General features: G+C 36.0%; 4 protein-coding genes and 1 long non-coding RNA gene across 9 annotated transcripts in view; 2 read left to right on the forward strand and 3 right to left on the reverse strand.

Moving 5' to 3' along the window:
* Positions 1-26,978, reverse strand: part of LOC131682516 (sodium/potassium/calcium exchanger Nckx30C) — a 291,134-nt gene that overhangs the window by 197,132 nt on the left and 67,024 nt on the right. The window lies entirely within an intron of this gene.
* Positions 516-2,817, forward strand: LOC131682518 (uncharacterized). Its single transcript, XM_058964050.1, has 4 exons — positions 516-1,121; positions 1,266-1,456; positions 1,515-1,778; positions 2,438-2,817. Exons 1-4 carry the CDS (start codon positions 1,028-1,030, stop codon positions 2,774-2,776), a joined length of 888 nt encoding a protein of 295 aa, XP_058820033.1. The 5' UTR covers positions 516-1,027; the 3' UTR covers positions 2,777-2,817.
* On the reverse strand, positions 7,915-10,216 carry LOC131682517 (uncharacterized). The gene is made up of 4 exons (XM_058964049.1): positions 9,611-10,216; positions 9,276-9,466; positions 8,954-9,217; positions 7,915-8,294 (listed from the first exon to the last, which is right to left on the reverse strand). Exons 1-4 carry the CDS (start codon positions 9,702-9,704, stop codon positions 7,956-7,958), a joined length of 888 nt encoding a protein of 295 aa, XP_058820032.1. The 5' UTR covers positions 9,705-10,216; the 3' UTR covers positions 7,915-7,955.
* LOC131682519 (uncharacterized) lies at positions 10,841-18,597 on the reverse strand. Its single transcript, XM_058964051.1, has 3 exons — positions 18,050-18,597; positions 11,694-11,967; positions 10,841-11,037 (listed from the first exon to the last, which is right to left on the reverse strand). Exons 2-3 carry the CDS (start codon positions 11,934-11,936, stop codon positions 10,906-10,908), a joined length of 375 nt encoding a protein of 124 aa, XP_058820034.1. The 5' UTR covers positions 11,937-11,967; positions 18,050-18,597; the 3' UTR covers positions 10,841-10,905.
* On the forward strand, positions 20,428-22,279 carry LOC131682522 (uncharacterized). The gene is made up of 3 exons (XR_009304094.1): positions 20,428-20,623; positions 20,686-20,809; positions 20,874-22,279. It is a non-coding gene; the product is annotated as an uncharacterized LOC131682522 (long non-coding RNA).

Below are 26,978 nucleotides of genomic sequence, written 5' to 3' on the forward strand. Positions count from 1 at the left end.
CATGCTATTGGTTTACTGAACTCAAAAGAGATAAAGTTCATTCCCGATCATTTATCTCACAAGCAAGATGAGTTGAACTACCTTTAGGCAACATGATAATCGTTAGTATGCAATCTACGAATAGCACCGTGCTTCGCAACGCAACGCAAGAATTGCGAATTGAAGTATGTGGGTTTGGATTATTCTTTACTTAAAATCTTGGTTTTTGGCTCTATTCAGATATTCAGCATGATGCATATAATTCTGGCATTTTCCTATGCATATTCTTTGGGAGTATTTAATGAAGTCTTCAGTCTAGCCTTGTCTAGATGCTGAAATGTCTCCAGTGTAATATGCATTCTCGTTTAAGTTGAAAGTCAACATGTTTACTTTAGACTATCGTTCTGTCTCCTATTCTATGTTGTATATAGGATTACAGCTAATTTTCACAATATTCGAATAGAACAGGAGAACTCGAATATCGCTAGTAAACCAATTTGATTTTCTACTGCAACAAGAATAAGATAAACTTGCGATGCATGTTATTCGTTGTATTAAAAAAAGTTATATAATATATTGTTTCGTACACTTATCACTTCTATCAGAAACTAGATGAACTGCTTCAAACGCTACAAGGAAAGCTTGTACTAAAATATTATAGTATAAACAACGAATTGGACAGGTTCCACCGTGGTAAACTACTGAAACTGGTTATGGAAAATTTACTCTGCGAAATGAGTATTACGGACATAACCGCGGCGTGGTACACTATTATTCATAAGGAAATTACCAAAATATTTCCTATGGAGGCTGGTGTAAGTATCACCCATAATGGATAAGGTCCAAACACAATGGATTTAATAAATAGTGCGTTGCGACGAGCTACGTGAATCATGGTCGACGTGACAAACATTGCGGTAGTTGTAAATGTATGAAATCCGCATCCATTGTGTTTGAACATTAAGAGCGACTAAATGGAATTTGTGTGTGTTTCAATTTCAAAAAAAAAACATTGTAGCACTTCAAGGTTTATTCAGGCAAACTAGCCATGATAAAGTACAATTTGAACAAAAGGCTCAAAACTGGACCGCCAAAATCCAACAAAAAAACGCCCGCTGTTGTGCTAGCAGGAGAAACAACAGGTACCAACTATTTTTGAGCTTAATACTACCCATGATCGCATAGTTGTCCCGTTTTCTATGGGATTTCCTATCTTTATGGGACTGATGTGCGATCATGGGCAGAATAGTTTAGTAAAATTTATTAACATACCCCTTTTTAAACAGAGCAGAATATGATAGCAGCCAAAGAATGGTTACGATATGGACGCGAACCCTGGGAAGAGGTCATCCACCAATGGAAAGCAAGCTATATTCTGCGGCGTAAAGAGTTTACTTCATTGGATGGAGCTGACGTTTGCAGTCTGTGGGCTGAGGATAGTTGGCCAATTTTAGCGCAGCCTACAGGACCAGAGCTGGTGAGATTTTCAAAGTTTCGTACTGATAACTGACATAAAAACCAACCTTTCCTTCTAGATGGAGTACGATTTTCAACAGACCTTCGCCTGCCAAAATACCCTCTTCCAAAAATGGCCAATGTTCATTGAAAAAATTTATAAATTGGCAAAAAAACAACTCAAAAGTGCGCGACATGTTCAGATGATTGAAGAATATGGTGCAAAAAAGAATGAGGTACTATTTGCGCATTTGATGTGCGGAATGCTCAACCCTGGATTGGTGAAACAAAATTTCAAGCCATCGTTTCAGGATGTTGAGAAGGGTTTTGTACTACTTGTGCAGGTAACGTGTGAGAGTGTTGGTTCGTATATGTGTTTTTATTGTACTCGTTTGATTAGGGACCATTCATAAATTACGTAACTCAAAAATTGCCCAAAATTGACTCCCCCCCTCCCCATGTAACAAATTGTCATAAATTTCTCTACCCCCTTCCCCTATTACGTAATAAATTCTTCAAAAAAACTTTTTTCTTCTGTGAAAATTTGTTACGTAACGTTCTAGTTTACTTCCCCTCTCCCACATGTCACAACGTGTCAAACTTTGTCTTACCCCCTTCCCTCCCCCTTAAACCGTTACGTAATACGAATAGTACCTTAACGAATTGTGTCAGCCTCTCTTGAGTAATACAAATCCCTTCGTCCTTTGAGTGGCTGTCTGTGTGTGTTTCTCCGTGTGTATGTTTGTATGTGGCTGCGTTTTTTTATTGTATTTTGCTCGTCTTACTGCTTTTGTATGTCTTCCTGTATGTGTTTGTATGTAGTGTGTGTTTTGTGTGTTTGGTCGTAAGTGTTGGTCCGCATTTGTTGCCCCATGATTCCTATTTACGAGTTTTTATGTTGGTATACGATAGGGTTTGCGTTTTATTTGATGTGTGTGCTTCTGCTTTTGTGGTGTATATAAGCATAGGTCACATAATAATTGTTTTAACAAAAATATTTCAGAGCGAGAATGACGTCATCAATGCCATAAACAAACACCGTGAGCATATGGCGGAGAAGGGCGTACGATTGCAACCACGCGTAGTTGCAGTTTGCAACGACGCCGTTTCCCATTTCTATACGTACATCGACGCAGGTAACATGCAAAAAGCAAACAGCATGGTACACGCAATCGATATTATATTCAAAACATGTATGCTGATAGATGCTTCGTATCCACCCGAAGCACGTTCCGTATGGACGTTCGTGCAGACATTTTTCTACGGAATAACAACAATTTATGATCGACGTTTTCAGTGCGTTGATGCATTGTGTGCAGAATTGACAGAACAAACGAATTAAAGTTCGTTCGAATAAGTTTCGTTTTCGAAACAAGTATACTATTAAGCTAAATGTAAGTGATTACGATTTTTTTAAAACTTAACCAAAATATAGTCAACAAATATTCAACGTTTTTCGATTTAGTTTTTTGTTGAGAAATATTCCCCTGCCCCCCCCCCCCCCCCCCTCCTCCACCACAAACACACCCGTGCGCGAACGTATATATGCGTTCACGCACGGGTGTGTGCGTATCACAGCCATAAATAATTATAATGAATAATACAATTTTAGTTGAATCAACTAAAGCCGCTTTGAATTTTAATTCAGAAGATTTTTTAATCAGCAGTGGTTTTAGTAGATCCAGCTAAATTTATTAATTACACAATTGAAACAACTAAATTTATTTTGAATTTTAATCAAGAACCTTTTTTGTTTCAACAATGAGTTTAGTTCATCTAGTTAAATCTGTCATTCATATAGTTGAAGCAGCTAAAACTATTTCAAATTTCAATGCGCAAGTTTTTTGAATTTGAAATTATTTAGTTGCTCCAGCTATTTTTTTTAATTTGACTGTTGAAACAACTAAAGTTATTTTGAATTTTAATCAACAAGCTTTTTGATTCAACAATGATTTTAGTTGATCTACCTAAATGTATAATTTACATAGTTGAAACAACGAAAGCTACTTTGAATTTCAATTCATAACCTGTTTCAATTAACAATGAGTTTAGTTGATACAACTAAATGTATGCATTGAAATTGAGAAGCTTGAGTGCTGACTGACTGACAGCATCATTTTTTGACTAGAAAATTAGTTATTTCTGCCAACGTTTTTTTTGATGCTAAAACAAAAATGACAGTTTAGAAAAATCAACAATCGTTTAGCTGTACCAAATTTTAACTAGTCGATTTCAGATCCACAGCTAATAATTTAGCTGCTATGCGATCGCGAGCGTTTCCGTGTGGAAATATCATTCGCATAAATTCGTACTTGTGCCTAGAATAGGGATCCTATTGCTAAGGTAGTAACCTTGTGGCTCTGAAAGTCTGTGATTTTCTCTAGTTTTTTTCAGGATTATTATTGCAAAGAATTCGTATTTGTGACCAGAACAAATACCATACCATATACGTGAAAACAAATACCATATACGTGAATTGACCAATTCTACACCGGATCATCCGAAAGGTCAATCCCTTTCCCAGTCGATTTAGCTCATAAAATGGCGGAAGTGCAATTTTTCCCGAAAAATTCCGCATTTTCATTAATTGAAAAATTATCCCAAAAACTTAGCGTATGAGCTAGGTATTTTTTATATAGAATGTGTATGCAATGTTTGAAATAAATCGGTTGAGCAGTTTTTGAATGGAGCACCACAAATCGTGCTTTTTCCAGAGACGTTCCACAAAAAGTTCCCTCACTGAGTCGCTTGTCGATATACTTGCATAGAAAAATTGCAGAATGTTATTGAAATGATGCTTATGAAAACAGGGTTTGCTCCGGAACCCAAATATTGTTTTCGGTTTTGGAGCTAGCAGGGATGGGAATTATCATTCATTCGCATGATTCTTGGCGAATCCGCTCATTGCTTTGACAGCAGCCAGTCGTTCATTCACGATCCGACAAAAACTCTCCAAAAGAACACAACTGAACGTAGGTAGAGATGAACTTCCGAAGATGTGAGCCAAGTAAAAGAATGACACGTACTATGTTGAATGAAGAAGATCGTGTTCTTTATTCGCGGATTGAATCGGAAGATTGTACTGTAAACATTCACAAGTGAATCAACTTTTAGTTCACAAATGAATGTGACATTGTATTCTCTGGTTGGGTTAGGTCAACTTTATAGTGCAAATGTACACTATAATCAATGTTGAGAAATAGATTGCACTACAATCCACTTGAAATTGATATTGTGATATGCACGGAATCGTTTTAAGTTATTTTTTTTTTCACCAGCACATTGCAAACTACTTACTCAACAATAAGAGATCACGAAGTGAAAATTTCATAGGTCTATATACAAGAACGACAAGTTTTTTTTTATTAGAACGATCCGGTGAATGTTTTGAAATGAATCTTTGTGAATGAAAGAATGCATTCAATTGCGATCCTTTCTGCTTTCATTCAAAACACTACGTATGCGATGGAGAATGAATCATAGTCGGGCGCTGTCACTTTTTTTCAGTTCTGTGTTTTGCTTCTCGCTTTCGCACGAAGGCGTAACTCTGCACAAGAAGGGTTGCCGAGATCGGGTTTCACAGTAAGAGCATGTTGGTGAATGATTTCAAATTGATCGTTTCGTGAAATTATTTTTCCCATGCCTGGGAGCTAGTGTCAATTTGGTGTTAACTTGTCATTAAGTTAGTTTGGGTTCTGATGAGACGAAGTCGAAACGTAAATTCCGTAACAAATTAAGTTATAGGTTTTGTGCCAACGCGCAAATGTTGTTTTAAACAATTTTTTTACATGTACCTTCATTGTCGATGAACTCCACAAAAATTTTAAGGTCTGGTAACTGGACTCGTACGATTTGTTTCAAACCGGTAGAGTAGTACCAATTTTCCATATGAAATTGTGCTTTTCCTATTTATGCCTGTCTTCAATACCTTTAATTTTGGCACCACATCAAACATTTTCACGTTAAAGGTGAAGTGACGAAAAACTAGTATGTGCTTCGTTGCAAGCTCCTGATTTATTGAAATCTTCACTCCTGCAACCCGCAGAGACATGGTGAAGCATTTGGTGAACGATAACGAATGGGAGAGCGTATATACACACACAACGATGTTTGGCCATGATCCAAAAGCATCTGTCACCTTAGTGCATCCGGTTTGAGATTTCCTCGTTCTGGTCTGACCGTTCTAGCGGATGAGTACAAAGGTGCAAAAAGTTGATAAAACATTCAGTCAGTGAAAACCGTATTTTGAAAGGTGGAAAGAGGAAATAAAGCACCATTTCTGACTGCCTCGACAGTAGGTACTAAATGCACGGTTCGGAGTATGATGGCGTGAAGAGATATGAATGCTAACAAGAGGACGGCTGCAGGGCGGAAATTCCTACTAAAGCCATTCAGCTGATTGAGAAACTGACCTCGATCAGCAGAAGGTATTGTTTGTGCAGTACATTCTGTTTTCCGCATCCTGGAAGTCGCACTTACACAAAACTGGGAAACGAAATTTTCCTGCACGAGCAGCCTTCGCTGCACCCGGCCGACCTGGTGGGGACGGGTGAAAATGTGTCTGTGAAGAATGAAAAAACAACTTTAATGCGCTCTTTTGGCAGCTACTGCATTCAGCCTAAGATTGCCTGGGACTTCCCGCGGGAAAGTAGGTCTGCTTGACAGCTAAGTACTTCTTAGCTAGTTGCAGTAAAACAACAATCACAACAGAAAAAATACAACGGCTGTGAAAAACAGGATCTGGCACAAATCTAGCACGTGGAGAGCATAAATGAAGCGATAAAAGTTTTTCTTCACCATAAGCCTGGAGGCAAGCTGTGAGGATGGCTGGTGAAAATGCAAACAGTTTCAGTTGAAATTTAAACTGCAAGGAAGATGGAAGCTTTTCGTGCACAGTTAACTCCCCATTGCTTGATGCTGTCGTATATGATGGTGGATGTTTGTTTTTAGAGGATGCGTTTTTTACGCTGCTGGCGTGCGTTTGCGAATTGTGAATAGGACGAACTGTTGTTTTATTTTGTATGTTTATGGGAATGTGCACAAAATAGTTTTCAAGCAGCCATTGAGATATTGTAGAAAAATACGGTAAAGTAGTACAATTGGCAAAACCATTTATTCATAATTACCCCCACAGAAAGCCAACACTTTTCATAACTAGTGTTGAATTTGGGTAGGAAAATATGCCGAAAGCGAGCTAGACAACATGGTTCAACCAAAATAATGCACGGTTTGTTTTGATTTTTTTAATTTTTTGTTTAATTTTACGTTCATCTGACTGATGTAGTCTTATTGCTTATTACACAGTTAAAATTGGTTCAATCTATAAACAAACACCATAAAGGGATATACCTGTTTTTATATTGAAAACGAAAAAATCTGCACTGATCATCACTGCACGATGAAAACTAAGGCTATAGACTTGCTCGTTATTATTTCTAATGTGTGTCCTAAAATCTATTGCGGAAACTGGACCCGAAAAGTCAATTTCCCCGTTCAAGAGCTTCGTAACGAATGTCAACGATCTAATGCGTTCATGTTCATTAGACGACATCTCTCAGGATATGGTTGAGGATTTTGTGCACGGAAACGCTCGCGATCGCATAGCAGCTAAATTATTAGCTGTGGATCTGAAATCGACTAGTTAAAATTTGGTACAGCTAAACGATTGTTGATTTTTCTAAACTGTCATTTTTGTTTTAGCATCAAAAAAAACGTTGGCAGAAATAACTAATTTTCTAGTCAAAAAATGATGCTGTCAGTCAGTCAGCACTCAAGCTTCTCAATTTCAATGCATACATTTAGTTGTATCAACTAAACTCATTGTTAATTGAAACAGGTTATGAATTGAAATTCAAAGTAGCTTTCGTTGTTTCAACTATGTAAATTATACATTTAGGTAGATCAACTAAAATCATTGTTGAATCAAAAAGCTTGTTGATTAAAATTCAAAATAACTTTAGTTGTTTCAACAGTCAAATTAAAAAAAATAGCTGGAGCAACTAAATAATTTCAAATTCAAAAAACTTGCGCATTGAAATTTGAAATAGTTTTAGCTGCTTCAACTATATGAATGACAGATTTAACTAGATGAACTAAACTCATTGTTGAAACAAAAAAGGTTCTTGATTAAAATTCAAAATAAATTTAGTTGTTTCAATTGTGTAATTAATAAATTTAGCTGGATCTACTAAAACCACTGCTGATTAAAAAATCTTCTGAATTAAAATTCAAAGCGGCTTTAGTTGATTCAACTAAAATTGTATTATTCATTATAATTATTTATGGCTGTGATACGCACACACCCGTGCGTGAACGCATATATACGTTCGCGCACGGGTGTGTTTGTGGTGGAGGAGGGGGGGGGGGGGGGGGGCAGGGGAATATTTCTCAACAAAAAACTAAATCGAAAAACGTTGAATATTTGTTGACTATATTTTGGTTAAGTTTTAAAAAAATCGTAATCACTTACATTTAGCTTAATAGTATACTTGTTTCGAAAACGAAACTTATTCGAACGAACTTTAATTCGTTTGTTCTGTCAATTCTGCACACAATGCATCAACGCACTGAAAACGTCGATCATAAATTGTTGTTATTCCGTAGAAAAATGTCTGCACGAACGTCCATACGGAACGTGCTTCGGGTGGATACGAAGCATCTATCAGCATACATGTTTTGAATATAATATCGATTGCGTGTACCATGCTGTTTGCTTTTTGCATGTTACCTGCGTCGATGTACGTATAGAAATGGGAAACGGCGTCGTTGCAAACTGCAACTACGCGTGGTTGCAATCGTACGCCCTTCTCCGCCATATGCTCACGGTGTTTGTTTATGGCATTGATGACGTCATTCTCGCTCTGAAATATTTTTGTTAAAACAATTATTATGTGACCTATGCTTATATACACCACAAAAGCAGAAGCACACACATCAAATAAAACGCAAACCCTATCGTATACCAACATAAAAACTCGTAAATAGGAATCATGGGGCAACAAATGCGGACCAACACTTACGACCAAACACACAAAACACACACTACATACAAACACATACAGGAAGACATACAAAAGCAGTAAGACGAGCAAAATACAATAAAAAAACGCAGCCACATACAAACATACACACGGAGAAACACACACAGACAGCCACTCAAAGGACGAAGGGATTTGTATTACTCAAGAGAGGCTGACACAATTCGTTAAGGTACTATTCGTATTACGTAACGGTTTAAGGGGGAGGGAAGGGGGTAAGACAAAGTTTGACACGTTGTGACATGTGGGAGAGGGGAAGTAAACTAGAACGTTACGTAACAAATTTTCACAGAAGAAAAAAGTTTTTTTGAAGAATTTATTACGTAATAGGGGAAGGGGGTAGAGAAATTTATGACAATTTGTTACATGGGGAGGGGGGGAGTCAATTTTGGGCAATTTTTGAGTTACGTAATTTATGAATGGTCCCTAATCAAACGAGTACAATAAAAACACATATACGAACCAACACTCTCACACGTTACCTGCACAAGTAGTACAAAACCCTTCTCAACATCCTGAAACGATGGCTTGAAATTTTGTTTCACCAATCCAGGGTTGAGCATTCCGCACATCAAATGCGCAAATAGTACCTCATTCTTTTTTGCACCATATTCTTCAATCATCTGAACATGTCGCGCACTTTTGAGTTGTTTTTTTGCCAATTTATAAATTTTTTCAATGAACATTGGCCATTTTTGGAAGAGGGTATTTTGGCAGGCGAAGGTCTGTTGAAAATCGTACTCCATCTAGAAGGAAAGGTTGGTTTTTATGTCAGTTATCAGTACGAAACTTTGAAAATCTCACCAGCTCTGGTCCTGTAGGCTGCGCTAAAATTGGCCAACTATCCTCAGCCCACAGACTGCAAACGTCAGCTCCATCCAATGAAGTAAACTCTTTACGCCGCAGAATATAGCTTGCTTTCCATTGGTGGATGACCTCTTCCCAGGGTTCGCGTCCATATCGTAACCATTCTTTGGCTGCTATCATATTCTGCTCTGTTTAAAAAGGGGTATGTTAATAAATTTTACTAAACTATTCTGCCCATGATCGCACATCAGTCCCATAAAGATAGGAAATCCCATAGAAAACGGGACAACTATGCGATCATGGGTAGTATTAAGCTCAAAAATAGTTGGTACCTGTTGTTTCTCCTGCTAGCACAACAGCGGGCGTTTTTTTGTTGGATTTTGGCGGTCCAGTTTTGAGCCTTTTGTTCAAATTGTACTTTATCATGGCTAGTTTGCCTGAATAAACCTTGAAGTGCTACAATGTTTTTTTTTTGAAATTGAAACACACACAAATTCCATTTAGTCGCTCTTAATGTTCAAACACAATGGATGCGGATTTCATACATTTACAACTACCGCAATGTTTGTCACGTCGACCATGATTCACGTAGCTCGTCGCAACGCACTATTTATTAAATCCATTGTGTTTGGACCTTATCCATTATGGGTGATACTTACACCAGCCTCCATAGGAAATATTTTGGTAATTTCCTTATGAATAATAGTGTACCACGCCGCGGTTATGTCCGTAATACTCATTTCGCAGAGTAAATTTTCCATAACCAGTTTCAGTAGTTTACCACGGTGGAACCTGTCCAATTCGTTGTTTATACTATAATATTTTAGTACAAGCTTTCCTTGTAGCGTTTGAAGCAGTTCATCTAGTTTCTGATAGAAGTGATAAGTGTACGAAACAATATATTATATAACTTTTTTTAATACAACGAATAACATGCATCGCAAGTTTATCTTATTCTTGTTGCAGTAGAAAATCAAATTGGTTTACTAGCGATATTCGAGTTCTCCTGTTCTATTCGAATATTGTGAAAATTAGCTGTAATCCTATATACAACATAGAATAGGAGACAGAACGATAGTCTAAAGTAAACATGTTGACTTTCAACTTAAACGAGAATGCATATTACACTGGAGACATTTCAGCATCTAGACAAGGCTAGACTGAAGACTTCATTAAATACTCCCAAAGAATATGCATAGGAAAATGCCAGAATTATATGCATCATGCTGAATATCTGAATAGAGCCAAAAACCAAGATTTTAAGTAAAGAATAATCCAAACCCACATACTTCAATTCGCAATTCTTGCGTTGCGTTGCGAAGCACGGTGCTATTCGTAGATTGCATACTAACGATTATCATGTTGCCTAAAGGTAGTTCAACTCATCTTGCTTGTGAGATAAATGATCGGGAATGAACTTTATCTCTTTTGAGTTCAGTAAACCAATAGCATGAAAATCATTATTAACACATACTTCAATTCGCAATTCTCTCTATTTTCTCTAGTAGAATTAGTTATATATGCGATTCGATCGTATAATACAAACACAACATAAATTTAAGAATTAACACCATACACAAAGAACAATCACACTATACCAGACGCAGAACGAAATTGTATTGTGTAGCTAGGTAATTATTTTTGTTACCAATTTGGAAGCGTCGGGAATCAATACTGTGTCAATAGATCGTTTGGACGAATTTCGTTTGCCTCTTTCCTCCTTCGTGGCCAACTGCGCGATCCCTCGTGATGCTTGTTCCTTCAGTTATAATCGTAAGTTATTTAATTGCATATAAAATATTGCTTATGTGCTAAGAACGAATCATGAGAGACATCGTTCAAGAGATGCTTGTGTTAAAAATATCCGAACCCGTAGATAACTTTTGAATTACCATTGTAAAACCCAATTTTGCGTTTTCTTAATATTTGTGTAACGTCATAACTCAAATAAAAACTGATTTGACAAACAATAGATGCTAATGCAAATATGCTGATATGCAAATAGATTACAATATATAACATTAATACAAAAGCGCTATAATTTGCTCAGGTACGAATGACCACAGAGTTAAAGTGCCTAGCTAAACTAGCTAATTATAATTTGCATGTACTCTAAGAATCGGATGCTCAGTATGTAAAAATATAAGGTCGAGATTTTCCACCAGGCAATAAAAGAACTAATGTTTTTTCATGATTTTATTTGAAGTTAAAAGTTTTCTTAAGAAACTATGCCACTTCTTATTCTTGTTTACAACAAATGCAAGATTCGAATGAAAGTGGTTGGACTGTTCGTTTACGAGAGCATAGTCGAATGGGTTAACTATTCGTTCGAACCGCTTTCGAACGAATCTCGTATTTATCCCAAACAATAATAAGGGTGTATGTCGCATAAATTAACCGAATATTTGAACTCACCGCCTCAATGCACAATCGTAGACGAACTTTCACACCCAATGTATATCCAGCAGTTAAAATCTCCATCTCTCTCTCCGTTAGTCGAACGAACAAATCCACATCATCCAGTTCTTGCTCGTGCACACTGGGGATTAAACATTCTAATCCATTGTTTTGAAGAAGAGTGTCCACTAGTGATTGCTCTGTACAGTCTTCATCCAAGGCGATTTCTTCAGATATAAAATCCTCGAAGACTGCATCCATTGTACACACTGTAATTCGCTGATGATCTAAACTATAATAAAAAAATAGGATAAAGTTAGTACGATATGGGTTATTTCAACAAATGTTGCAATTTAGGTGTATTTTCTATCCGTTAGGCAAAAATGCTGATAAGAAAACAGTGCAATATTCAAATGAAGTTATTTTTAATCACTAAATTATCTAAGAGGATTACAAGTCTACATATGAAATGATCTTAGTATAGACCGGAGACATGCTCAAGAACCAACCATAATATTTCGTTACGCACTCAGCGTCAGGCGTAATATTCTTGATGGGTTTTTTTTCTACAGTTAGCGAAGCGGTAGAGGTCAGCGGTGTGTATTCTTTCGAAGTCCCCGCCTGCCATAGTAAAAGCGAATGCGACAAACATGAAAATCTTTCCTTTTCCGAGTCATAATGCCATCTAGGGTAAGGATATTTCTAATTTTTCACTCTGAGGATTTTCATACCAGTTGGGAGAAAATGAACTTTGTTTGGTGGCAACATGATGTCCACAGCTTTAATAACCTGGTAAGCATGTAACTCGTTTAATTCATACCCATCATAGTGAGCATTGTATGTCGGAGAAATAAATTCTTTGCAAAGAAAAACTATTTCTGACTCTACTTCTATAATATGGAATATTTGGAAAAAATTATACGAAGTAGTATTTTTCATGGTTATAACCATACCGTTTGTAATTTTTAGATCAGATAATAAAACGAAATTGAATGTCACAATAGTATTAAGCGATAATTCAATGTCCCAGCTGGAAATTTCATTGGTGCTGACGAATGACCTACTACCAGTTTGGAAGACATCTTTCCTATTTCTTATATTAGCCAACAAATGATGTGCCACGACCAGCTGATTTTTAATAGCTATTGTTAGACAAATATTTCTTCTCGACGAAGTACTTAAAGCAAATACCTTTAGATGATGATGGAATGCTTCAAGTCTCATTGTCCAATATCCACGCACCGGACCGAAATATTTGATTGTCGAAGGGTAATGAGTGAGAAAATGAGCTTTCGGTTTCAAATGGAGTGGGAAACCAAAAACATTTTGGTAATCGGTCAAAACGATTTTGATATTTTCATTGAGTATGAGCAAATCGTTTGCACTGAAACTATTTTTATGCAATAGATTACAAAGTTTGTTGAACATTATCAAAAAAGTCCAAACTTTATTTCTGGGCGGCACCAAATCACCAATTGCCAATGGAATATTATGAACAAATTTCATCATTTGCGCTGCTGTCATTTTAAATCGATTGGTGGCGAGATGTTTATCAGTTATATCTCTATTTCCAAAATCACGCAGATCATTTATATCATAGTCAAACTTTCTCAATCGGTCATTGAGAATATGTATTGTGAAGAACTTGTTTTTTATAAAATATTTCAAAGCATGGCTTAAGACATCATGAGCAAATCCTTCGTATATGTCATGCATAAAATCAGTGATTTTATTTTGTGTGACGTTAAAGAAAGGAATTCGATTAAACACAGAATCCTTTTTCACACCCGTCATAGAAGGATCATTTGTAGCGACATCGTTTGCATGATTTTCTGAGTTTCGTATTAAGTCTAGTCTTTCTGATGTTTCTGTTCTTAAATCATTTGTGGAAATTCGACATATGCGGCACACGAAATTAGCACGAAATGAAGACACATAATCCAAAAGCTCATTTAAACCTTTGTTATCTCCCAAAATTCCACCCAATAGAAAATACACCTGCTCTACGCCTTTGGCAGTATTAATTGTAAGAGGTGCTGACTCTAATTCAATAATTTCATCAACCATTCTTTTCAAAACTTTGCAATTACTGTAACCACTTAATTCTTTGGGATAGGATAGCATGGTTAAAAAAATGTTGTTGATACGTCCAACGAGATGTCTTGGTAGCAATGGAAGTGTGATGTAAAAACCACCAACAACTTGTTTACCTGAATTACCCCCTAACGGGTTTGTGATTTCAAACTCATCGAAGTATAAGAAATATGGAATACAATTCTTATTTGAATATCTCTCCATTTTGTTTTGCCAAAACTTACATTTTACGTAATGAGAATATTCGTCGGAACAATCCATAACTTTTTTTTCGTTTTCTTTCATTAAAGAATAGTTTTCCCCATTTTCACAAAACATTTTCAAAGTGATACCTAAAGGGACATAAATATTATATAAAGTTTCTATTTTTGATTCTGGCTGTGGCTGGTCAATAACAGTGACCAGCTCATTTTCAATGGGAATTTTCACGGGTTCCTGATACACACCCAAAGATTTTAAAATTGCTATAAGCTTTTTGTCAGTTTCAAAGCCTTCAAATATTCTTGATATGCCATCTATAACACACTTGGCATTTGAAGAACAATTCTCTTGTATCATTGGTCCAAGCTGATCGTTTAGATAATTTATAATTCCCGGTAATAATGTTTGGATTATATCATGTTGGATACTAAAAACCATTTCGCGATTGTAACGAGGCTGCCCACTTAATTTCGCGGTGAATCTCAAGCCAATTTCATTGAGTCTGGTCAAATTAATTAAATTTTTGCTGTCTTCGCTTGCCTCGATCTCGTTAGATGGGTCATCAAAATCACAATCATCAATTTCAGCTGAAATTGTATTCGGTATCACTCTTGCACTGACAGTGGTACATTCTTTTTGCACTTGATTTAAAACACATGAACTATCAGAAAATGGCGGTCGAATTTCATCACAACTTTGGGACTGTAAAACACTATTCGAGCAAATGTTTTTAGTCTCATGTGATTTGAGATGCTTTATAAACACAGAAGATGTATTGAATTCTTTTTCACAAGTCCCGGACCCACGTGGCTGAAAACAAACAAATTCTTGGTAACTATACAGTCTATGTTGACCGTTCTTGTCCAATAAATGTTTCATAAGAGTTGGTATAGAAACAAAGGATTTTTTGCATAAAAAGCAGACGAAAAACATGATATAGGTTATATTAGACTATTCTCTATCGATATCACAAACAAAATTATGCACTTCGTAGCTAGTTATTGGTTTCACAGTAAAATGCGTACTGAATGACCTATATTATAATTTCAGACTTTATACTGCAAATAGAAAAGGAAAAGCATACATTTTTACCTAATATATACAGAACAGTGCAACATAATGTAGGTAGTCCATAATCTATGGAATAGTGTAGTATATAATAAAGTCCAGTTGTGCTTGGCAGGTCCACCCGTAGGTAAATTATGGTAAAACCGACACTGTGGGTAAACTGATACCCCACGATTTTGAGCCACATGACGGTTTTTAATGCTTTCGAAAAAAATTCGCTGCTGGGGTAAAATCGACACCCTTTGGTTGGGGTAAGAACGACACGCTGTTTAGATAGTTGTGTATAGGGTGATGAGCCTATTTTGGCACCATTAGGGAGAGGGTCGCACTATTTGTTGAACAACTTTAAAAGAAGCCATATTATCTATAACCTTTCTCAGAATAAAGTATCAGTGTACTGTTTCTTAAACATCTATATAATGCTTATTTAGCAGAATTGCCTCAATTTTCAGCATAAATGAAAATAAATGTTCCATTCTGTGCATCTATTTCCACCTCAACGATTCAATTATCGCCTCATGGGTGTGCCAATTTCCACCTCATCGAAAAACAATCTAGTTGAAACGCAATGCCTCATATTCCATTTGCGTCGATTCTAACTAGATATCCAGATCATGGACGCCAACGTGTGATTTGTAAAACGAATCATTCTGCTTTTTTCAGCCGATCAAAACAAACGTAAACATCACGCACATCAATGAAACTCATCAGCTGTTAGTAGAAGAGCGCCCAGAATTGCGCACGCAGGAAATAACCATGCGACGGTAATTGTTACTGGAATGACAAGTTTCATATTACACATTGCTTTCTCTCGATCCGAATTGTATGTGCAGATGAAAATAAAATATCTGCAATCAACAATTAGTTGAATAACTTGAAATAATTGATTACTTATACCTGAAATCGCATTACATTATATTTACAAGTTCATGTTTTGGTTTGGCCGCACTGGTGATTCTTTTCTGTATGATGGATGCAAAAAGTTGGTTTTGATTGTGGTAGTGTATCAGCAAAACATGCCAATAATAGGAACCCCCGTATTTAGTTTTATCCTATTATAACACTAGGTCTATTCTAGTGTTTGACGAGTGATTTTAAAGTGAAATTATCGTAAAAAGATTCTCCAGCTAAAATAAAGGTATGTATCAATGCAATGTTTAGTATATTTGTGCCGGAATAACGAGATATGGGCCGGTAAATGCTGGCTCGTAAGTGTTTATTTTGCTAAGCGCCGTTGCATCCAGTTTCGGTTCTCTACGTGAGTGCGGCGGATTAGTAGATATTTCAATAAGGTGATTTTGTTTTAATTAAAAGTTGGATTTAGAGGATAGTTCTAAATACATATGTGCACAACAAATAAAGAATATAACTATATCTTATTTTTTCTCACCTGTTTTAGCCAAATCGATAGTGTCATTATCTCATATGCTTGGGTCGAAACCAAGGGGTACGAAATAGGGTCACAATAGGCTCTACTGCCATAATAGGCACATCACCCTACTTGTAATTCACCATGAATGACTGAGAATCTTTGAAATATTTCAATAGCGCCAGCAGACATTTCTTGTATGCCTCATGAAATTTATTTTTGAAGCTATATCTACAATGTGCTCCCTAAACCGAATTTCTTGGTTAGCCCAATATAAACCTGGTAGCTTTACTACGAAGTGTATGTCACTTCTAAGTGAATGAATTCTAACAGCAGAGAATGTAGAATGCTAGTAAATCGGCTCTTAAGGCTAGTTTACAGTTCGGAAAATGGGTCACGGGATTTGTGCCAGAATTTGATCAGGGAAAATTTTCCACCGATATCTCTCCAAACTGTCAAAATAAAAAATTATGCTGCTTCTAAAAAATACCAACAGTATAAAAATAGCACCGAGTTTCAAACCTACTAAATTGTTATGTTGAATTGTTACCGGCCGAATTTTTGTGTGGTCAGTAAAAAGTGGAGAAAATAAATTAAGGGACAACCTCCCTCCCGGCCACTGTGCCTGGAAAATGTCGTTTTTTTTTCAAGTTTTTTCAATCAATAAGCAGACAATTTATACGATAAACGCCTGTGCTTGCAATGGATTCTGGAGTGCTTTTACAATGGATTCTGCCGGTTGTGTTACGTGCTGAATTTCGTCGAATCCCTTGCATGATTGTCAATCACTACTAAAGGAAAAAAATCAAGCATTTATTACCTATTCCAGCTTCAACTGACAAACTTACGTTAGAAAATATTTTGTCCAAAAAAAAACTTCATTTTAATAAAAACATTTTCAATTTAAAAAAAACAACGCTAAATGTTATTTAAATAAATGCTATTGAGTTTAATAACCAAATTTGTCTCCCAGCCAATAGTTTTATATATTGAATTCGATACATATTTATATTGAACATACATCTCTGCGTGTAGCTATTGTAATGTCGCGTTTATAAACCCGCCACTGAGCCAAAATATCATACAAACTTAAATGAAAACACGAAAATATCAAAAATAACCAATCACGTGTAACAATTGAGGTTCAATATTATCTTTATATACATTTTATATAAAATCACATAAACGCAACAAATTCCCCTAAAATTTTTTCTCTTCTGTTAATAATTCGGTCGCTTTAACATTTATCCCTCAATTCTTTGCATAATATGCTAGTCAAAGCCACCGTCTTTCGATCTGTACTGCAAAATAAGTGAAAAATGCTATTGTGACGCCGTACAAATTGAAAGAGAAAGTAAACAAAGAGTCACTCATTGCAGATATGTCTTTTTGAAAAAACGCTCAAGATTTATGTGTGCTACTATAAATTGCAAAAAATCAAGTGTGCCGTTATCCTAATGGCATTTTCGTTTTTGACTGTGCACTACACTGGTGTAGTCGGTGCTACACTCATTCAAACTTGGGTGTAATCAGTCTATCTCTTTTTTGCGCCACACCGGTGTAGCACCGAGAAAAAAACGAAAACGCCATCATTTTTACCTCTGCTTCGGAAAATATTTAAAAATGTTTTAAAAATACTTACCGATAGTTATCTTTAACAACACCGACAATTTTCTTCAACACCACCGACACTGAACACTGTATTTAATTCCGCTGCGTGGCGTAAAACAAATTTAATTATTTAAATAAAAAGCGCTTCAATAAAGCGAGCTGACGGTTCACAAAATGAAGTCTACGCAGAATGCACATTTGGAAAGTCGTCACCGCCAGAAGGATTTGTCTCTAGGAATGGGCGATATCGATGCGATGTTTTCAAAATCGATCTTTATATTCCAAAAAATCGATCTTATTCCAATCCATCAGGTAAAAAGAGATTATAACTACTAGAGGGAGCAAAGCGCTACTGTCTCCATGCATTCACGGACTGAAACATGGGGTCTCGCTCTAGCATATTGAATTCCATTACTTTGACAGGTGTATACCCGGGGTAATAGGTGTCAAACTAATGGACCTAACATATGTGAGAGTGAGATGATAAATTTTCAGTGTTAGCAGCGACATGCGACCTATAATCTCTTTTATCAGGTAAGGCGAGTAACGACGGAATTCCCATGCAATTTCAGGTATATTATCATTACTTAGTAGGAGTGGTAAAATGAACATGTCAAGGAAAGTAATTATTTTCGAAGTAAGAATTTTCTAAGGAGATACTACAATCACCACCGATTTAGTTTATGTAAACATCGGGAGGATTTTTTTGGGGGATGCGATTCTTTCAAAATGGATCCGTTTACTTCAAAAATCGTTGTTTAACTCGATCTTTCCGATTCTATCTTTAAGCTATTCCTGAACCGATTTGGAATCTAAAATAGATTCTGAATTGATTACAGCTCACTCAAATGGACCAACCGATTGAGTCGGAATCGATTATTGCATTTGGACTAGAATCCAATGCATGAAATTTACAGCAGAAGTAACGAGAGGCAGATAGAACAGTATGCTATCGATGCATAAATAAATTCTGCGTGTACTCAGTCAAACAATTCCGGCTCAAATGCATCAACCGATTGAGTCGGAACCGGTTGTTTTCTTGGAGCCAAACACTATACTGATTCATTTCAGGAATTCGAACCGGTTCCGGAATGGATTTGACGTATAGTAACGTTTTTCAGTCGTGATTCGCATCTGAACGTCGAAATCTCATGTAAAATTCATTTCTAGTCTAGAAATAATCGAATATGCGTTAATCGAGTAATTTTTAGGAGCTTGATTGATTGATTCGATTAATCGACCAAGATAATCGATTAGGATCAATATTCGCTTAGGTAGAATCAGCCCTCTGGCATCCCTATACCATTATATGGAGTTTGACAGCGACCTACATATATGGGGCGTTATAGCTATAAAGCCCCAAACAAAGAATTATGTTCGGTACTATACACGACATTCAAGCATTCCACACAACGTTTTGCACCTTGTGGGATGATTTAACACCGTATTATTCAGAAAAACTACGTTTAGTAACTAATTACAGCTTTAATCAATCGATTCAAAGTTAATGTTTTGGTTTGTATGGCAGTGATGCTGGCTGCACAGGGACGTCGTCCTTGACAGGGGGCTGCGTAGAATAGTTTGTCGCTGGGTCTATTGTCTGTCTCGAAATAATCTAGCGTTTCGTCCAGTTCTCGCTATATAAAAAGCACTCGCGAGTGAATCAAGCGAATCAAACGTTAAATCGTTTGCACACTCGCACTGATGCAAATTGAATGGCCGCGTAATTTGACGCACGGCTAGTCGCAAAGCGGATTTAAGAAAAGATTCGTAATATTTTCATATTTTGAGGCACTTGCATTTTTGTCCTGTGAATTTCATATTTAGCGATAGCACATGCCTTTCATGAATTGCCAATTCTCGACAAACATATGATTAAAGCCCAAAAGCCAACTGTCACAAATCTCTTTAAATTAAATTCCACACAAACCATCACTGGCCGAACCCAGTTCACAGCACTTAATGCAAGAGAAAACTTTTCTCTTTCATTCACTATCGATTGGCGAATGACCGTTTGTCCGGAATTTTCATACATAGTAAATTTCGACAGTTGGATTTTACGCCGTAATCATATGTTTATCGAGAATTAATTGATATCAGCTAATCGATTTACGCGATTATACCAATAGCTTATAATCGATTATTGATTTTTCGATTATTTTAGAGATTAATCGATTATTTGCGTCAATCAAGTAAAAAACACTTCACTAACACGCAAAAATTTATTTATGCATCGATAGCATATTTTTCTATCTACCTCTCGTTTCTTCTGCTGTAAATTTTATGCATTGGACATATTCGGTCTATCCACTCATACTGATAGCTTACTAGAAGTATATGCTAGAAAATGCATAAAGATCACTGCAGAAAAAAGAGACGGGAATAGAAAGTATGCTAACAATGCATACTTTTATTTCTGAGTGAATGTTCTTTGACGTTTTTTCTCATCATGGCGGCGCTGATTCTGCTTTGTGTTTTGTCTATTTTCACATTTCTTACTCTACAGCAGCGATTAAACAAATCGGGAATAATCGTGTTGTAGAACCGAACGGGAATGATCTCGACAGTATTCGCTTACCGGTTGCTTATCATCCAGTGCGCGGCGGTAAGTTGCTATTAAAAATTATTCACTTTTACTGCGATAGAAGGATTTCCGTTTATTTGCAGTGTTATTCGTCTGGACGGTCGTTTCTGGATAACGTCAAAAACGCGATGGAGAATAATTACGAGATGCAGACCAATGCTACAATGTTTCGGGAGGAAGCACCATCCGTTCAGAAGGATATTCGTGGTAGCTCAAGTATTTTCAAGTATTACAATGACTGCGTTTCCAATCGATCACCTTTCTTTTACAGTGTCTTCCGATGAGATTTAACAGCCCCTCTATGACGACAGATTCATCTAATTTCCATTATTCCATAAACTGCTCCGGACTATAACTTCACACGTCCAGCCTGTTGCGGTCCATTTGGCAAACAACCATCAGAGGACAAGAATGCTTTGAGATTCATGTCACCAAGTGATTCCTGAAATCGGTTACATTTTCTATTATAATTGGGCTGATTGGAAAGAACATGTAGAACGCCAGCACTGTATGTTGTCCAACCGGACGATAACTAGGTAAATTATTTAGGTTCATTCAGTGCTGTATTATATGGCGTTCCACTATTGTTATAATAATTTCCGTCGGTGATAATGCAATCACATAAATGATACTGCTTGTCGCTTGTCTTCGTACAACTGTCATCGTTTCTCGTTAAATCGGGTGCCTCGGTGGATGATGACCTATGTGGTTTGGTTGTATCTAGGGAATCCGTACTACCGTGGTGTCATCGGAGGCGATAGAGGTTTTCAACTGATTGATTGCTGGGCGTCGCATGTGGGGTTTGTTTATATTTCCGTGTGATGACTGCTTAGAGTCGGTTAGTAGTTAACTGAATATGAGTGGATAAAGCTTTCCTGGTTATGCGTGTACTCATTCTGTAGGGCCAAAACAGCTTGCATTTTCTAGCGACATTATGATCGGATGGATAGTCTGAATTTTTAAATATCCAATAAAATGTTTTTATTTTAGAATTGTTTCACTAATAACCTTTTATAATTTCATTCAATTTCCTGATCCTGAGTCATCCTGATTAGATCACCGACTCACTCTCTTCATCCACCCATATACCACATAACACTTCTGCTTGTATAATATAATTGATAGTTATCACTGATGACCAATCAGACATTCTTTGAAAATATATTGTCCACTATCGACACTTCCGGCTTTTGGACATATTCCACATTTAAAGTCACATCGGTTCTTCGGTGCTGACTGAACTTTTTTCTTAAACCACGTCTTAAATAACAGGTATAATGGCTGTTGCACCGCCCCTCCCCTTACCCTTATACCACCCCTCTTCATCGCCGGCCTTCAAGAAGCGCATATTTAACGTTAAAATACTTCACTACTATTTTTCTCAAATAGGCTCTATTGAGCATTCTTTAAACACTGTTTGTAGTTTCACGGGTGGATTAGCGGAATATGTTTGCTTAGCACTATAATAATAGCTTTTGCATTGGTTCTCTTGCTTTAAAAAACTTAATCCTAGTAATTGCTTACTGGTAGAATTTAAAGATTTGTTATGTCCTGCATGTGCAGTTTCAGATTTTACTAATAAACACGGTGCTGCCATCCAATTTCACAAGTTATATGCCAGAGCCAATTGTAATTGTAATTTATTTGTCGCACGGTAACCTGTTAGCTAAGCTATACATCGGGTCAAAATCAAGGAATCTTACATAGTGATAATTTTGTTACATGTACGTAGGAAAGACTTATCCAATCGAGCATGACGTTACATTTTTTTTCGATGGGATGTTACTACGGGTCACTAACCGTACCGCAAAAGTTTCCAAAACTATTTCGACGATATGAAAACAAGTTCAACTAGACTCATTGTCTTAAAATGTCATAAACATCAGTTGCTCATTAAAGCAAGAATCCCATAGTGAAAGACAGCAAACCGAGATAAACGCTGTTCAAAATTTACTTTTTCATTGAGCCTTATGCTGCCTACAATCGCATGTTATTCCATGTAGATAGGGAATCCCATCGAACATGGGGCTGACTTGCGATTATGAGCCATATGGATGAGACAACTATGTTTTGATATTTTTGTAGATATTTTGCAAACAAACCGGCTAGTTTTATTTTGACATTATGAATCAAAGGTGATTCAGAGACTCTTATGCTTTAATGGGCAGAAGAGCCTCATTGGAGTTTTTCCCGGGTTCTTTAGTGCATCAACTGCGTTCATACTGAAACAAATTGTGCTTTTATCATCGACTTTTTCGAACTCATCTAAGCCTAGTACGTATTGGTATAGCTCTAGCAGATAAATTCAGTGTAAGATCACGGTAAACTTTCTGATACCTAATGGACAATCGGTTTAAATGCTATGCACACCACGTCCTAACGTGTACGGGACGGAGCATCACCGTGGAGAATAACAAATCTTGGCCGTGTGGCGTACATACAGGAGTACATGGCATGTGGAAAGAATACTTTCAATATTAACTATTCCGAATTTTTATTAATGTATTTTTTACGAATACATTAGAGCTTCCCCGTAAAAGGGAAGGGAATGTTAGTTAAATACCTACTTAAGAAGATACGGGGAACCCACGCAATCTCCATAGATATTACGGATGTTTGATTTTGTTAGTATGGAAGGAAAATGGGATGTGGGTTTGGAGTGATTTCATATATTTAATAAAATGGATAATGATAATTATTATAAATCGGATTGATCTCACCTCACTACTTTCTCCAAACATCTTGCTTAGCTGGGTCAGCATAGCAATGGAAACTTGAGATGTAGTTGACAAAAAGGCATCGGTGAAGACCCGGGTGACGATTCTGACTGCAAATCAGACACAAACAGATATCGATGCTAACGTTTTCACTAAACTGACTGATTTTCACTATTTTGCATACTCGCACAAGAAAGCTTCACAGTTTTGAACAACTCATTGCTTCAGTACAAAAAGTCTAAACTTGCAGTATCAAGAACTCAGTTGAACTTTGAACTTATTATTTAAACAAATATTCAAACCTACCTCGAAAGTATAGCTATTTGGATTAAACGAAACATTTTTTGAATCACTTAAATGTTGCACGTTTTATCAATTCGACTAAAAACAAAGAAGCAATATGCACATTTTCAATTCAAAAGACGAATATTATGAACGAGCTGAAGTGCCGCTTTCAACTAATAACTTAGTTGAATCAGTATTGAAATTTTTGTTTTCTTTTTGCTGTCTATTCTCAGACAACTGACAGCTATCAGAAACAACAATATTTTTCAACAAATTAGTAATTGAAATATCAACAAACGCGTTAGTTGTATCAGCCATTTTTAGTTAAGTCAGCCAAAATAAAAATCAACAATTGCAATATCATAATTTTGCGATTGACGGGTTCTCCGTGCAAAAATATTTTCGAAATAATCTCAGAGCTCTAGGATAAGTATGAACTCATTCAAAAGAAAATTCAAGAAACACTAAAAAACACCTGGTTCTAAAACCGACTGTATGAATTGATCAGTTCAGCGAATGTTCCGGATGGTCATGATGTGACCAATAGGGTCAATTTTTCACTTGGAACTACGAATTTATGTCAATGGTACGTGAACAAATGTTTGCGAATAAAACTTTAGAATTCTAGAACTTGATTCATGAATTAACCAGTTTTACAGTTATTTCGGATCTTCCGGATGATTTTCACGTAGAATCCACGATCAGTATTTGAATTAGATGAGATTTTATATAAGCTTTCAAAAATATTACAAAACTTTAGGATCAGTTTCATTGGTTGACCATATTGTCGATCGTTCAGTATTATAAGAAAAACTGTTGTCCCACTGACATCCAAGATCGGTCGTGTCACGCACAAAACTGATATGTACATTTTTATTTTTATTTCGTATGTGTTTATTATTAGTATTCTGTCAATAAACCTGTGATTTATGATGACTGTTCTGCATACATATATGTATGCCAAACATGGCCCCATTCGGCACCGATTCCCACTGGCAACCAACCAGGTCAAAAACTGCAATATTTACCATAAACTGAAAATTAAAACTCTAACAAACAATTTGAATACAAGTACATTAAGATTTGGATGAAAATATGTTTCAAAACTGAGTTCGAAACCAGAGTCAATATGACCCGTTAACACGTTATTCGTAACTTTTTTTTGTACAGAAATTTCAATCTTCTAGATGCAAAGTTGAAAAGCTATCGCATTTTGAAACTTCATTTTTGGTCACATTGACCCCAACAAAGAAGAATTATAATATATTATGCCAACGAATAGTCCTACGTCAACACAGCGGTTATGTCGCGGGCATTACCTACCTCTTGTATTTTTATCGTGAAAAAATAGTTGACGATTCTGACAAAAGGGTAGGTGTTTTTTTACAACTGATGTTGCTATACCCTACGGGTAACTTTGAGTTCTATATGAAGATCTCATTATCATAAGACATATCTATGTAATCGTTTAAACAGAAGCGTTTCGGAAGATGATGATATTTCTGACCCTAGTGATCCGGCCTCATGTGATTTATGTTGCATGCATGTAGCATCTGGTAATAGAACTAAGAGTCCTTGTTTAGTACGATTAAATATAGAAGGCAAAGACATTCAGATGGAGGTCGATTGTTGTGATTCTGTATCCGTTATGAGTAAATGCCTTTATTTCTCACATTTTTAATCGCTTTGTAAATCCTCTACTAAATCGTAGAAGTTTTGGTGTAATGTAGGTTAGTCCAGGCAAATTTGAAATTGTTGATTATAGATTGTCAAAATGATTTCTACAGGGTGTTTGGTTCATGGTTAAGAATCTCTCGGGGGGTGATAGACTGCCATATTTGGAGAAAAAAATTGTTCTACACATACCATCAAATCTCAACCGTTACAGAGTTATTGAACTTTTTGTGTAAAAAACTTATTTGTCTTAAAATACCTCTAACTTTAAAAGTATACTTTTTATTTTAAATATTTCAGTTCCATTCGAAAGGTGAGAAAATTTCCTATTGAATAGTGTTCTCATATCTTTTAAGTAATTAGTTTTAATTACCTTTTAGCTGTAAAGTAGTTAAAAGTTAGTGTTTTTGAGGTGGTTTTTGCTAATTTTCTCGAAATAATGAAGTATGATTATAGCAATATCCATTATCCAAAAGTTGGGTTTTAGGACGATTCATAATTTGTTCTTGGACGTCATATTTCTATCTCTTCTCATTTCTTTGTAATTTCATTACTATACTTTTCCTGTAACCGACTTGTAAGTGCTTAAAAGACTCTAATCTAAAAAATATGCTTTATATCGTTATTTACTAGATTTCATTGGAAAGCTGAGAAAATGTCCTATCAGTGTATGTACAAATATCTTTTAGTTAAGTGTACTAAATGATTTTTTACTAAAGAAATAACTCAAAATTTGTGTTTTTTCGAGAGTTTTTTAATTATTCTAATTATTTATCAACAAAATTTATCGTTACTATTGTTCATTTGATTCCCCTTAATGTTCTCTATAACTTTTTATTTGACACTTTGTCTATATCTCTTTTTATTTTGCTGCTAATACAGCATGAGCTCGCCACAAATGTAGTGGGTTCGAAATCGTTATTTTTGCATATGAAACGATGTGATAAAAACGATTTTGCGTCGAAATCAAAAGAGATAATTGAATGGAGTCAAAGAAAGAACTGTAGAACTTGCTGAGATGCATTATTTCCATGATAATAATAGTGATGTTCATTATTTACTATTTTAAGAAAACTAACGAAAATGCTAATAATAGCACTAACTTTAAACTAATTTACTTTTAAAAGAATACTAAATTCACTTAACTGAAAGGTATTAACACATTTTTCACTGTAAAATTTTCCTGGCTTTCGAATAAAAAGAAAAAAAAGTACAATAAGTGCCATAATTTTTCAATTAGAGCTGGTACTAGTGAAAATGAGATAAAAATATCCAAGTTGAATAACCCAAAATCATGAAAATAAGAAAAGATAAGTGTATCATGTCAAAGAACGAATTAAGCAGCTCATCAAGACTAACAATCTGAATTATTAAAATGATGAGGTTAACTATTAGGATTTTCAAGAAATGAACGAAAAATCGTTTAAAATTGTTTGATTTTCAATAAATTACTTTGTAAAGGCTACTTAAACTCATTAGTTGAAACATGTGAGGGCATCACTCAATGCGAAATTTTCTAACCTTTCGAATGGAACTAATACTTTTAAAATAAAAAGTATACTTTTAAAGTTAGAGGTATTTTAAGACAAATACGTTTTTTACACAAAAAGGTCAATAACTCTGTAACGGTTGAGATTTGATGGTATGTGACGAACAATTTTTTTCTCCAAATATGGCAGTCTATCACCCCCCGAGAGATT

The sequence above is a fragment of the Topomyia yanbarensis genome, chromosome 2 (genome assembly GCF_030247195.1).
Source record: "Topomyia yanbarensis strain Yona2022 chromosome 2, ASM3024719v1, whole genome shotgun sequence".
NCBI classification, from domain to species: domain Eukaryota; kingdom Metazoa; phylum Arthropoda; class Insecta; order Diptera; family Culicidae; genus Topomyia; species Topomyia yanbarensis.

What these genes read in the sequence shown, in the direction of transcription:
- LOC131682518 (XM_058964050.1), top strand. Translation starts at nt 1,028, where the DNA reads ATGATAAAGTACAATTTGAACAAAAGGCTCAAAACTGGACCGCCAAAA. An exon ending in GCTAGCAGGAGAAACAACAG is followed by an intron (nt 1,122 to 1,265) that starts GTACCAACTATT and finishes CTTTTTAAACAG; the next exon opens with AGCAGAATATGATAGCAGCC. An exon ending in GTTTTGTACTACTTGTGCAG is followed by an intron (nt 1,779 to 2,437) that starts GTAACGTGTGAG and finishes AAAATATTTCAG; the next exon opens with AGCGAGAATGACGTCATCAA.
- LOC131682517 (XM_058964049.1), bottom strand. Translation starts at nt 9,704, where the DNA reads ATGATAAAGTACAATTTGAACAAAAGGCTCAAAACTGGACCGCCAAAA. An exon ending in GCTAGCAGGAGAAACAACAG is followed by an intron (nt 9,467 to 9,610) that starts GTACCAACTATT and finishes CTTTTTAAACAG; the next exon opens with AGCAGAATATGATAGCAGCC. An exon ending in GTTTTGTACTACTTGTGCAG is followed by an intron (nt 8,295 to 8,953) that starts GTAACGTGTGAG and finishes AAAATATTTCAG; the next exon opens with AGCGAGAATGACGTCATCAA.
- LOC131682519 (XM_058964051.1), bottom strand. Translation starts at nt 11,936, where the DNA reads ATGGATGCAGTCTTCGAGGATTTTATATCTGAAGAAATCGCCTTGGAT. An exon ending in TACGATTGTGCATTGAGGCG is followed by an intron (nt 11,038 to 11,693) that starts GTGAGTTCAAAT and finishes TTATAACTGAAG; the next exon opens with GAACAAGCATCACGAGGGAT.